Raw genomic sequence first — 13201 nt, 5'->3', positions numbered from 1 at the left:
GCTGAAACTTTCCAACTTCCAGACAATTTCTGTCCATAAAAAAAGATATTAAGATTAGAGCATTGTTCGCTCGTGTCCATCCTTGGTGACTTTATAGGCAAGTGTTCTCCACGCTAACCTGCCAAGGATAGCATTTGTCTGAAATGGTCTAGGGTTTCCTGCTTGAGCAGGGGGTTGGACTAGAAGACCTCCAAGGTCCCTTCCAACTCTGTTGTTGTTGTTGTTATGCACAGCTTTTTTCAGTTGTTGGATGTTCATTTTTGTATCAACTTTGATGTTATCAAGCCAGCGTGCTCTTTGCTTGCTCCCTTCTTCTTGTTCCACTAACCATTCCTGGCATCATGAATTTGCACGCACGACATAGACGAAGTAAATCAGACGTAGTCCGGTGGTTTTGGCTTCTAGCAATGTATCTGGCATTATACCATTCAGTACCTCTCTATTAGTTACTCTGGCTGTCCACGGTTGTTGCTGTTGTTAGTTGCGAAGTTGTATCCGACCCATCGCGACCCCATGGACAACGTTCCTCCAGGCCTTCCTGTCCTCTACCATCTCCTGGAGTCCATTTAAGCTCACGCCTCCTGCTTCAGTGACTCCATCCAGCCACCTCATTCTCTGTCGTCCCCTTCTTCTATTGCCCTCCATCTTTCCCAGCATCAGGCTCTTCTCCAGGGAGTCCTTCCTTCTCATTAGGTGGCCAAAGTACTTGAGTTTCAACTTCAGGATCTGGCCTTCTAAAGAGTAGTCGGGGTTGATCTCCTCTAGGACTGACCGGTTTGATCGCCTTGCAGTCCAGGGGACTCGCAGGTCCAACTTTCACAGCCATACATTGCAACTGGGAAAACCATGGCCTTGACTATACGTACTTTTGTTGGCAGGGTGAAGTCTCTGCTTTTTAGTATGCTGTCTAGATTTACCATAGCTTTCCATGGTACATGCAGTAATTTATACCAGCACTACAGTTCAAAGAGGACGGTTCCTCTTTGATCAGCCATTCTTGGTGTTTACAGTTTTCACACCCATATACCATTATAGGGAAGACTATTGCTCTAACTAGCTTGCTTTCTCTATTTATAATAATAATCATTCATATGTGTGTGTGTTTGTGTGTGTTCTTTGTGATTCATGTAGATTCCAGATCAGATGTTCTTCCATACCGATTATCGGCCGTTGATCCGTGACGCTAACAATTATGTGCTCGATGAACAAACCCAACAAGCCCCACATCTCATGCCTCCCCCCTTCTTGGTAGATGTGGATGGGAACCCCCACCCCACAAGATACCAGCGACTGGTGCCAGGGCGGGAAAACTGCAAAGACGAACAACTTATCCCTCAACTGGGCTACGTAGCAAACGGTACAGAATTTCTAACAGAGCTGAAGTGAATCTGGAGGCGGTGGGGATCCTTAGAGCATCACCTAGGCCTCGTTTGCGGTACGGCCTGTGAAAAGGGCCCAGAGATGGTAACACGGATATTGCTAATCAGGGTCTAGTTACGATACGTTAATTCCTTGAAAAATGCCTGTACACTTTGCGGCTTTGGAATGTAATGGAGGTAATCTTCAACTTACAACCCAAAACTGAGCCCAAAATGTATCTCCCTAAGCGAGGCATGGGTTAAGTAAGCAAGTGTGAAAAATGGTCATCGGTCGCTTTTTTCGGTGTCGTTGTAACTTGTCACCATAAACGAATGGTGATACGTTGACTTAGGATTGATGGCTTCTTGGCCATGTAGATGTCCTGGTTCCGAAAGATGAAACTCTTCAAAGAACTTTGAGGCATTGCTTACCTCAAAGAATCTTCAATCGAGCAGCATAGCTTCGGTACATACATATTTGAAGCCAAAATCTGAATTCCCCTCCCCTAAAGACATAGTATCAAAGCACAATTCCCTCCGCCAATTAACAGTCATAAATCACATTCTCCAGTTAGTTTGAAATGCAGACCTTCCCTCCAGTTCCATAACCTGCCATTCCTTATCGTCTCTTATTTCAAACAACCTTGAAGAATATTCTACTGTGATGTTGTTATGTCTAACTAATCCCCATACACATTCTTCCCCCTCCCACCCCAGCATCATCAAATTCTAACTCTAAAAGTAACATACAGGTTAAAGAGAAAATGGCTGCATCTTTATATATTGTCAAAGCGAGAACATCCGATGTTAGCAGCGTTGACAGTAATGATAGAACCCCCCCCAAAAAAGGTACTTATGACCTAGTTGCAATGGCTGCTCCCCCAACCTCCCCCCCCCCCGTGGTCACTTGACCACGTTTTGGACAACTGGCAACTTGCCCCTATTTACAGTTGTTTGCAGTCTGCCACATTTTTTTGCCAGGAAACATCACTTTTGCAACAATTTTACAGAAGAGAAATAGCATTAATCTCTTCCAGAACGGCGTAGATGCAAACAGAGAGGGTCTGTTTGCACCTGATATGTCTTTCGTGGGTTAGATCTAACGCAGTGGTTCTCAACCTGTGGGTCGGGACCCCATTTGGGGTCGAACAACCATTTCACGGTGGTCGCCAAACAATGCAGTCTGCCATTTTTTCCCCCCTTTTCCTTAGCTGTGCTACTCCCTTTTATTCTATTGGCTTTTGAAAGCCAATAGAAAAGACTCTCTTGAATAGAGTCTAATTCTATTGGCTTTCAAAAGCCAATAGGAATTGTTCAGGCTGTCTCTGCCCTGCTGAGCCCGCCAAAAGTCCCATTCTGCAAACGGTGCTGCACCAGTTGAGTAGTCCTCAACTTACGACTGGTTGAGTAGTCCTTGACTTACGACCGGTTGGGGGGGGTCGCGGCATTAAAAAGGTTGAGAACCGCTGATCTAACAGGAATCTCTGTTTATAAAAAAGAAGATGGATGTTGGGGTGGGGGGAAGCATCAGAATTTAGGCATCACAAACAAAAGAACAGAGCAAGTAATACGCTGGTGCCATATTTCCCTGAAAATAAGACCCACCTCCCCACCCCTGCCCTACCTTGATTTTTCGGTGTGCACCTTGGCCCAAAACTAGGGCTTATTTTGGGGGTAGGGCTTACATTAGGCCCACCCCCCAAAATCAAGCTCGGGTTTATTTTCAGTGTAGGCCTTACTTCTGGGGAAATACAGTGGGACAAACATTTTTAGTGTCGCAAGGATGTTCTCTAGGATGGTGAGGGGAGCTCTTCGGGGCAAAATGGATGCTTTAAGCCTGGACTTGTTAAGGAAGCTCTTTCTTTGCCCCTGAAATCTCCAGAGCTCTCCCCTCCGCTGCCCGTCCGAAAATGCAGTCTTCCTTATCCTCTCTTTGATCTCCCCAAGGTGATGGTGAAGTGGTGGAGCAGGTGATCGGGCAACAGACCAACGATCAAGACGAGAGCATCCTCGATGGGATGATTAGGGAGCTGCAGCGGGAGCAAGATCTGAGAAGGATGGGCGACGGGGAGGCGCCTCCAAACCCTCCGCAGAGCAGATCGCAGTCTGTGAGCAGTAAGAGTCTCTCCTCCTCTCATTCTTCCGCAAGAAGGTAGAAAGTCGCAACTTTCTCCACTGTCTTTTTAATGAAGCAAAAATGGTGGCAGGTTTTTTTTGCTTAGCTCAAGTGCGTTCTGATTTTGAGAGGTCCTTGGTGCTTTCTTAGCCTGGCTGTTTTCTTGCAGATGTTTCATTGCCTCAACTAAGTAACTACTGGCACTGATGATGTTACCTAGTTGGGTAATGAAATGTCTGCAAGAAAGCAACCAAGCTCAGAGCACAACATGGACCCCACAGGCCTCGTTGTCCCTCCTCCTCCTCCTCCTCCTCCTCCTCCTCCTCCTCCTCCTCCTCCTCCTCCTCCTCCTCCTCCTCCTCCTTTCCACAAACCCCACTCCCTACTAGCACTGATGATGTTACCTAGTTGGGTAATGAAATATCTGCAAGAAAACAACCAAGCTCAGACCACAAGGACCCCACAGTCCTTGTTGTCCTTCCTCCTTCTCCTCTTCTTCCTCCTCCTTTCCACAAACCCCACTCCCTACCAGCACTGATGATATTACCTAGTTGGGTAATGAAATGTCTGCAAGAAAACCACCAAGCTTAGAAAGCCCCAACGACCCCTCATTTCAGCCCTGAGCTACACACATTCTCCGTTATTGTTCTGATTTTGTTTTGCTCATTTTGGTAGTTTTGAGGAGCCCAAGCTTGGATATGGCTTCCCCCACAAATGTCGGGCTCAGACGGAGTGGCCAGATCGAAGGGGTCCGTCAGATGCACCACAATGCTCCGAGAAGCCAGATGGCCACAGAGAGAGATCTCATGGCGTGGAGTAGGAGGGTAGTAGTAAACGAGCTGCCTGTTGGACTAAGCAGGTAAAAAAAATGGCTTTGTCAAGAGACATGCGGGCCGGGGCTCGCTTAAAATGATCCTTAGGAGTGCCCCATAGAGACACCGTCCTCAGCTTACAACCATCTTTCTAGCGACTGTTCAAAGTTACAGTGGTGCTGGAAAACATGGCCACCAGTTCTTGCAAAGGCAAACATCCCATGTGTCCCCTTGGTCACATGATCACAGTTGGGGTGCTTGGCAACCGGAACATGTATTTACAAGAGTTCCATTGCAGCATTCCAGAATCCCATGATCGCCATCTGCGATCTTCCCAGGGGACCTCTGGGGAGGGAAAGCCAGATGTGCTTAACAACTGCGCCTCAAAAGGTTGTAAAACCTAGTGATGTGATGACTTACTTAATGACCCCCACCTCACTTAATGAAGTTCTGAATCCCACTTGTGGTCCCAAGTCAGGGACTACCTTTATAGTCTCTTTAGCATCTTGGGAAATTAGCCCATCATGCTGGCTGGGGAATTCTGGGAATCGAAGTCCGCCTATCTGAAAATTGCCAAGGTTGGGCCACCAGTCTAAGCAATTTAAGGACCTAGCACAGTGATGGCGAACCTTTTAGAGACTGAGGGCCCAAACTGCAACCCAAAACCCACTTATGCATCGTCGAGTGCCGGGTGGGTGTGGCCCATGGGGTGGGTGTGGCCCATGGGGTGGGCATGACCCATTGAGTGGGCGTGGCTGCGTGGTAACGGCAGACTGGGTGGGACTAAAAAGTTCAATCAATCAATTCCAATTTTGCAAGATCTTTTTTTTCCCCGCAAGAAGTTGAAATTGACTGATTGAACCTTTTTTTTTTTTTTGCACACAGTGGCAGAGGCCTAAAGCAAAAAGGTTTCATAAAACCCACCTGAAGGCCTAGGACTGGGGCGATGGCGCGCGTGCCCACAGAGAGGGCTCTGAGTGCCGCCTCTGGCACCCGTGCCATAGGTTCGCCACCACTGACCTAGCAGAACGCCTCAGGTGCAGAGAGTAGATAAAATTGCTAGTCCCTCTTCCTCCTCAGAAGAATTTAAAAAAAAAAAAAGTTTAAAAGCAAGTAACGGGAGATCTTTGAAAATATTTGGACAATAACCCAAATTGGTTCTTTTTTCCTCAAGAGTTCAGGAAGAATGCAGAGCAGCCAAAGGTGAATTGGAAATCCACCTGTATACTCTTGAAAAGAAGAGAAAGCCATCTTACACTTTGCAGAGGGTGAGAAATGTTTTCAAAAATGGGATTTTTTTTTCCAGGCACGGACCCTCTCCACTAACTAGTTGGAAATTTAGCCGTTCTGTATACGGACGGATGATAGGATGCATTAAAAGCAAGGCTTAAATCTAGGGGAATTCTTGGTAGACGCGAAGCCTATGGAGAAAAGCATTGTATTTGAACACGATTCTGTTTTCTAATTCCAAACCTTTAAAATAACAGAATTACCTGAATTAAAAAAAAAAATTGAACAAGACTGTTTCCAAATTTGTAACTGTGGTTTATGTTTGTACAAGAAACAAAAAGGCCAGGCAGGCAGGCAGGTGTGCCTAGAATTTGAGATGCCATTCATAGCTACATTCAAGAACATAAAAACTTGGTTCACTTTAAAACATTCCTTGCAGCAATTGCTTCCCCCTTCAAATTTAAATTTCTATCTCCTGTTTTTCTTGGTCATCCTAAAAGAGCGAATATCAACCCGGTAGTGGGCGGTCGTTGCGCAGAAACCAGCGCAAGCGGCAACACGCTTACCAGACGCGTTCCACCATTGAACATCACTCACAAAGTGCAAGGAGAAGTTCCCACACCCAAGAAGACTCGGAGAGCTCCTCAGATGTAAGTGTCAGCGCTGCGACAACTGAGAGGCTGTAGCCATTTTACCTTTTGCCTTCGTTGTTTTTTTTTTTATTATTATTATTATTTGATATTTTCAGATGGAGAAGAGGGGAGGGGGGAAAGCTTGAGTTGTTTCAGTTAGCCGTAACAATTGCAGCTGTGTGAGAATCAAAGTCAATGCTAGAAAAAGTTTTGGTGGGCTAAAAAGTTGGGAGGAGAGCCCGTGTTTTAGAATTATTGGTGAATGTGACTTATGACAGCCTTTCTGGGGTGGGAAGACAACCCCAGGCTTGTTTCATTGGTTTAATAATAATAATAATAATAATACAGTTGGAAGGAACCTTGGAGGTCATCTAGTCCAACCCCCTGCTCAGGCAGGAAACCCTAGACCATTTCGGACAAAGGTCTGTCCAGTCGCTTCTTAAAAACTTCCAGTGTTGGAGCATTCACCGCTTCTGGAGGCAGGTTTGTTTTAGTGTGTGATTGCCTTTTTGTCTTGCTGTTTCCCTTTTGCTTAAAAATAAAAATAAAAAAAAAAATTATACAGGGAGTCCTTGACTTAAAACGACCACAGTTGGGAACCAGGATTTCCATTGCTAAGCTTAACGTAGGAAGACCTCACCCAAAAGAAAAAGGAATGAAGGACGTTTGTGTTTTTGTCTCCAATTCAGGACGATGATTCCGTGGGCACCAGTGACGGCTCTGGAGAGGACAACGTAGCTGCGTGGCAGAGTGAAAGCAGCTCCAGGTGTTTTGATTGCCCTTCACAAAAAAAGAGAATATTTTAATTATACAGAAAGCGCACTGCTTCTCGATAACTATTCTGAGGCCCTGGAATGAATGAATGAATGAATGAATGAATGAATGAATGAATGAATGAATGAAAGAAAGAAAGAAAGAAAAAAATTGCATCAAGAATATTTTGTAGAAGGATTATTAGAATTTAGACAATTTAATGTAGTGCAGTGGTTCTCAACCTGTGGGTCAGGACCCCATTTGGGGTCGAACGACCATTTCACGGGGGTCGTCAAACAACGCAGTCCGCCATTTTTTCCCCCTTTTCCTTAGCTGTGCTACTCCCTTTTATTCTATTGGCTTTTGAAAGCCAATAGAATAGACTCTCTTGAATAGAGTCTAATTCTATTGGCTTTCAAAAGCCAATAGGAATTGTCCAGGCTGTCTCTGCCCTGCTGAGCCCGCCAAAAGTCCCATTCTGCAAACGGTGCTGCACCAGTTGAGTAGTCCTCGACTTACGACCGGTTGAGTAGTCCTCGACTTACGACCGGTTGGGGTCGTGGCATTAAAAAGGTTGAGAACCACTGATGTAGTGGTTAAGGCACCAGGCTAGACATCAGGAGACTAATCCTGCCTTGAGTGAAAAGGCAGCCAGGTGTCCTTGGGCCAAACGCACCTTGATGTCCTTGGGCCAGCCACTTACTCTCAGACCTAGGGATCAAATAATGACAAACCACGTTTGAAAAACCTTGCCAAGAAAATTGCAGGGTCTCATCCAGGCAGTCTCTGAGAATTGGCAGGGTTGAATGGAAAGAGAGAGAGAGAGAAAAATAGGATTTGGCAGCCAATGAAAATTTAACTAGAATTAAACTAGAAAACATTAACTAGCATTAAACTAGAAAGGAATAAACTTGAGAAGGTTAACAATTCCCTTTCTGTGACTTCTTTTCGATGGGCGGCAAGCCCTAACTTCCCTTTGAAGCCCTTCCAGTTGCATTTCATCCCATTCATTTGTGTCTCATTCTTTCCTAACGCGACCATTCCAGCGATTCGTCCAGCGAGTATTCCGACTGGACCGCCGATGCTGGGATCAACCTCCAGCCCCCGAAAAGACAGACGAGACAAGCGGCTCGCCAGATCTGCAGCAGCTCCGAGGATGAGCACGTCAAAGAGTCAAAAGGGCAGGAGGAGAAGCGTAAGAAACCCAAGCAGCCTCGGAAAAAGGTAAGCGGGTCTCCAAAACAAACAAACAAACAAACAAAAAACCCCACAGACAAAACAAAAGCTTTTGATTAAGGCAGTGGTGGCGAACCTATGGCACGGGTGCCAGAGGCGGCACTCGGAGCCCTCTCTGTGGGCGCACGTGCCGTTGCCCCAGCCTCGCCTCCCCCGTGACCCCCTCACCAGCAGCCCCTCTGGAGGAGAGTCGCCCCCAAGTGTGGCCCACGCAGAGCAGTGCAGTCAAGGACATGGCAGCCAGACAGAGTAGACAAGACTCTGCCCTCACGCCCCATCGTGCACAGTTGATGCTGCGGGGCGTGGGCAGAGGGCGTGGCTGCCATGGCGCTGCTGGGTGATCTCCAGCGGGCCCTGGAGGCGGTGAGTGGCCCTGTGGGCAGGCGGGGTGGGGACAGGGCAGGGTGTTGGAGCGGGGGCGGGGCCAGTTTTTGGGCACTCGGTCTCAAAGGTTCGCCATCACTGGATTAAGGCAAGGTCATCGCCCATCGCCTTAAGATCTGTGCCTCAGTTATTTGGTCCTTCGGCTTGTCTTTGAACTTAGAAACGTTTCTGTTCTTTTAAGAAACCCAGTGGATTGCTGTCAACGGATGCTGAACCTACAGAAGAATGGTTTGCTCCCCACTGGATCTTAGACACCATCCCGCGGCGTTCTCCTTTTGTCCCTCAGATGGGAGATGAGGTACTTGCAGATTACAGTGTTTGGCTCAGCTTAATTTCCAATGACTACACCGCATCTTCTGTGAGGGCTTACTGACTCATTCCCTAATATCTCACCTAATAAAATAACCTGATCTCTTTTATGCACAGTTTCTTTTATCAGATCAGCACGAAGTAGTTTCTTTGAATGTGGCCAAATTTCATTATACTATGAGGAAAATTAGGCAGACTCTAACTGCCCACTGATAATCCACCACTAATCGTAATATATTATTTTGTCTTATTATTGTTGTTGTTGTTGTTGTTGTTGTTTTCAATGCTTTTACGTCTAGTGCTGGTCTGAAACCGTAATAAAAATGGATGGATGGATTGATTGATTAGACCCCAATGAAATTTGCACAAATAATTTTAGCCACACCTAATAAAACTGGAGGGATAAACTTTTTTCAGACATGCCGACACAATCCCAGTTCATGTCAGAATTTACCTTGGGGAATGACTACAATAGATTCGAAGTATCTTAAGAATTATGCTATTTGGAATAAAGTATTTATACTAAAGGTATTTAAGTACTGTTGGGGGGTGTGGGAGTTTACTGCAAGGGTGGAACTTTGAAGAAGTTATTTATTTATATGCTGAGCTTTTGATTTTTTTTTTTTTTACATTTTGTAAGCTGCTCAGAGTCACCTGTGTGTGAGTTGGGCGGCTATATAAATTTGTTTAATAAATTTATAGCGTTTGGTATTACGAATTTGCTAAAATTTGGGTTTGGCTAGTCTAAAGAAAAGAAGAAGTAGAAGTATTCTAATTCTGTTCTGTTCTATTCTATTCTAGTTCTGTTCTGCTCTATTCTATTCTAGTTCTGTTCTATTCTATTCTATTCTAGTTCTGTTCTGTTCTATTCTATTCTATTCTATTCTATTCTATTCTATTCTATTCTATTCTATTCTATTCTATTCTCTACCACATCGACCTTTTGAGTTTGTTGTCCTTGTTATGAATTGCAAGTAAAACTGGAAAACACTTCAGGCGTGTTGATATTCTGATTTGGCTTACAAACACATTTGCAGAGGTTGTCTCAAGTGGAACCATAATTGTCCCCAAGGACTGGAGTTCAGTGTCAGTTATGCTGCTGTCTCAGTCCAGTGCCCCTTTACATGTTCAGGATACACAAGCAGCCCATCTGCTCAGGCAGCTGTCGGTTCTTTTGATCAAAAGACGACTTATCATCTAATTTATGCAACAGACTATGTCTCTAGGTTTGGACACCGTGAAAAAACCATTTCTTTCTTTCTTCTTTTTCCTATGATTTGATGAAACAAGAAAATGGACTCTGAAACATGCTAAGTTACGATTTCATTAGCAGATATAGTCCGGGAACCCTTCTTTCTTGTAATATGCAATTGATACACTTTCCGGAATTCCAAAGATGAGCAGTAATTAACAAATAAATAGGGTTTATTTTTAGGATTGAAGTTGAAACTCAAATACTTTGGCCACCTAATGAGAAGGAAGGACTCCCTGGAGAAGGGCCTAATGCTGGGAAAGATTGAGGGCAATAGAAGAAGGGGACGACAGAGAATGAGATGGCTGGATGGAGTCTCTGAAGCAGGAGGCGTGAGCTTAAATGGACTCCAGAAGATGGTAGAGGACAGGAAGACCTGGAGGAACATTGTTCATGGGGTCGCGATGGGTCGGACACGACTTCGCAATTAACAACAACAACAATTTTTAGGATGCCGTATTTGAAACATTTGAATGGAAGTTGCTTTCTGAAGCCCATGTATAAACAGCCCTGTTTTCCCACCTTCCTTTCTTCCAGATAATCTATTTCAGGCAAGGGCACGAAGCTTACGTGCGTGCAGTTCGGAAAGCAAAAATTTACAGCGTTAACTTGCAAAAGCAGCCATGGAATAAAATGGAACTCAGGGTAAGCAGCATAATTTTTTGGGTGGGTTATTGATTGTGGCCAGAATGCATGTCCAACCATTAGTTTAGCCCAGCATTGAGAAACTTTAAGGTGGGTGGATTTCAGTTCCCAGAATTCCCCACCCAGCTGTGTTCTATTCAGAAGTAGCTTTTAGATAATAGTTTCCAGGTAAAGGTTTTCCCCAGTCCTGTCTGCAGATGCCATGATTTGAATCTGGCACAAAGAGCTCTCGAAAACAGCCCTGTCTTTGATGGAGGAGTTTGATAGGATATGAACATTTCTGCCTGATTGGCTTCTGAGCCAATGAATGAATGGATGGATGAATATAAAATATAACATACATAAATTTAAGCCAAGTATGTATATCATGCCATAAGAAAAATAGCCCACTGTCCAAAACCCAAGAATGACATATGGCAATTCTTCCAAGCTGAGTTCTTTATTATTTCACACAATGAAGAACTGGGAAGATTCTGTCTATAGGTGTGAAACAATAAAGAACTCAGCTTATAACAGTAAGCTGTGACTGGGGTTGGGGGTGGTGGTGTGTGTCCCTTGTTCATTAAACCACCAGTAAAGTAATAGTACAGTGGCTCTATATAACTGTATCCTGATTTGACTCTGATTTTAAGAATGCACTGATGGCATCCATGTTTTATTCTCGTTATTGCTAGAATTGAAGTAAGAAGACATTCAAAGGTGCGGTCCCTTTAAATGCCCTTTGCGTAGGTGTGCTTTGAAATTCAAAACAGGAAACAACCCTTAGGTGTTGAACTCTTCTCTTTGACAAACAGGAACAAGAATTTGTGAAGATTGTAGGAATTAAGTATGAAGTTGGGCCACCCACGCTGTGCTGCTTGAAGCTTGCCTTTCTTGATCCCGTCTCGGGCAAAATGACGGGGGAATCGTTTTCCATAAAGTGAGTAGCTCACTAAAGGTGTGGTTAATCTTCCTGGTGATCCTTTTTTTTATTTTTTGGGAAAATATTTTATTGGTTTTTTAATTTTTAAGAAACTCAGGACACACTGTGGTGTTTGGGTAATCAGACAATCCAAAGTAAAAACATAAATAAACAACTCAACTCAATACATTCACTGTCTCCTCTCTATTTCCCTCAAATAACATAATACGTTTAAAATATTCCATTTCTAAATTAAATTTCTATTACTACTAAACCTGTTTTAAAACTTTATCAGTTTACAATTACCAAAATCAAATTTCACTTTAACTCAACAAGTTATCAATTCAGGTATATATTCTAGTTCTTAATTTCTCTCATCCCTCCTTTTACTGGTGATCCTTTTGAGCTGTTGACTTTCCTCCTGTCCCATTCTTTTTCCAGTCATATTTTTTTTTTTTTTGCCAGGGATTCCTGGCAAAAAGTTGCCAGTTGACATCCATGCACAATTCTCTCCCACCTCTAAAATTTCTTTATAGCTTAATTTTTTTCCTGCAGTATGCAAATGTTATTCCTGTTCCACATATGGAACAATAATTGAAGGCCTAAGTGATCCTTAAATAAATTCAAAATTGTTATGTTTAGAAAGGCTACAAAGACCTGGCTCTCCACCCAGGATTTTGGGATGAGACGGTGAGATCCCCTCAGTTCATTGCACTTGCCATCTTTTATCAATTCTGTTGTAATGTGTCCGGATTGTTATGAACCACCCAGAGTCATTGGGCACCACACATATTTCATTTTTTTTTTTTTATCATTTAACAACCACAATTGGGACTGGCAACTAAGTCCCCAAGCAACGCAGTTGCTAAGTGATCTTTCTCCATAAGCGCTTACTTCCTTGCTCTTACTTCCTTGGCTTCCTGTGAAGGTCATAATTGTGAGGATTAGTCCAAGTTACTTTTTTACCACCATTGTAACTGTGAATGGTTGCTGAATGAGACAGTCCTGAAGTGACGGCTGCTTTTGTTATTCTTTTTATGACGGTGCCTTCACATCAGTTTTTGGCTCCTGCAATTGCCTGGACTAGTCCCTGTGGTTTTCTTCCATTCTGGCCAAATGTCGCCCAACTGGTTTTGTACCTGTGGCAAGACTAGATTTCCCAGTTTTTCGCCTGGGGTCTGAACCACCACACCAAACTGGCTGTCTCAGCCACAGTATTTTAATTAAATTATGCATTTGGGGAGATGCTACATGTGCCTTTCATTCTTCCCAAAAATGTGTGATGGAGAACTTTCTCTCTCTCTCTCTCTTTTTTTTTACTGCTCACCAACCATACATAGCAACCTTAGACCATATGTAAGTTTCTCGCCTGATGTCTTAACCCAGGAGTCTTCAAACTTGGCCCTTTTATGACTTGTGGACTTCAGCTCCCAGAATTCCTCAGCCAGGCACTGCCTGGCTGAGGAATTCTGGGAGTTGAAGTCCACAAGTCATAAAAGGGCCAAGTTTGAAGACCCCTATCTTAACCATTCCACCCAATTGGCTCTATTATTATTATCACCACCCTCTCCGT

The 13201-nt window shown here is 44.1% G+C and overlaps 1 protein-coding gene across 5 annotated transcripts in view; it reads left to right on the top strand.

Moving 5' to 3' along the window:
- The window catches only part of BRWD3 (bromodomain and WD repeat domain containing 3), a 48367-nt gene that overhangs the window by 18513 nt on the left and 16653 nt on the right, over positions 1-13201 (top strand). For all 5 annotated transcript variants that reach the window (XM_039344562.1, XM_039344563.1, XM_039344560.1 and 2 more), the window contains exons 17-26: positions 1132-1357; positions 3306-3473; positions 4150-4333; positions 5461-5554; positions 6017-6166; positions 6838-6914; positions 7948-8125; positions 8703-8819; positions 10620-10727; positions 11522-11646. In XM_039344562.1, coding sequence (XP_039200496.1) covers positions 1132-1357; positions 3306-3473; positions 4150-4333; positions 5461-5554; positions 6017-6166; positions 6838-6914; positions 7948-8125; positions 8703-8819; positions 10620-10727; positions 11522-11646 — 1427 coding nt within the window. The remainder of the gene's footprint in view (positions 1-1131; positions 1358-3305; positions 3474-4149; positions 4334-5460; positions 5555-6016; positions 6167-6837; positions 6915-7947; positions 8126-8702; positions 8820-10619; positions 10728-11521; positions 11647-13201) is intronic.

The sequence above is a fragment of the Crotalus tigris genome, unplaced genomic scaffold (assembly GCF_016545835.1).
Source record: "Crotalus tigris isolate CLP2741 ecotype Arizona unplaced genomic scaffold, ASM1654583v1 scf7180000017933.3771270, whole genome shotgun sequence".
Classification (NCBI taxonomy): domain Eukaryota; kingdom Metazoa; phylum Chordata; class Lepidosauria; order Squamata; family Viperidae; genus Crotalus; species Crotalus tigris.
Note: the sequence above shows the minus strand (reverse complement) of the source record. Positions and strands in the feature narration are given on the sequence as shown.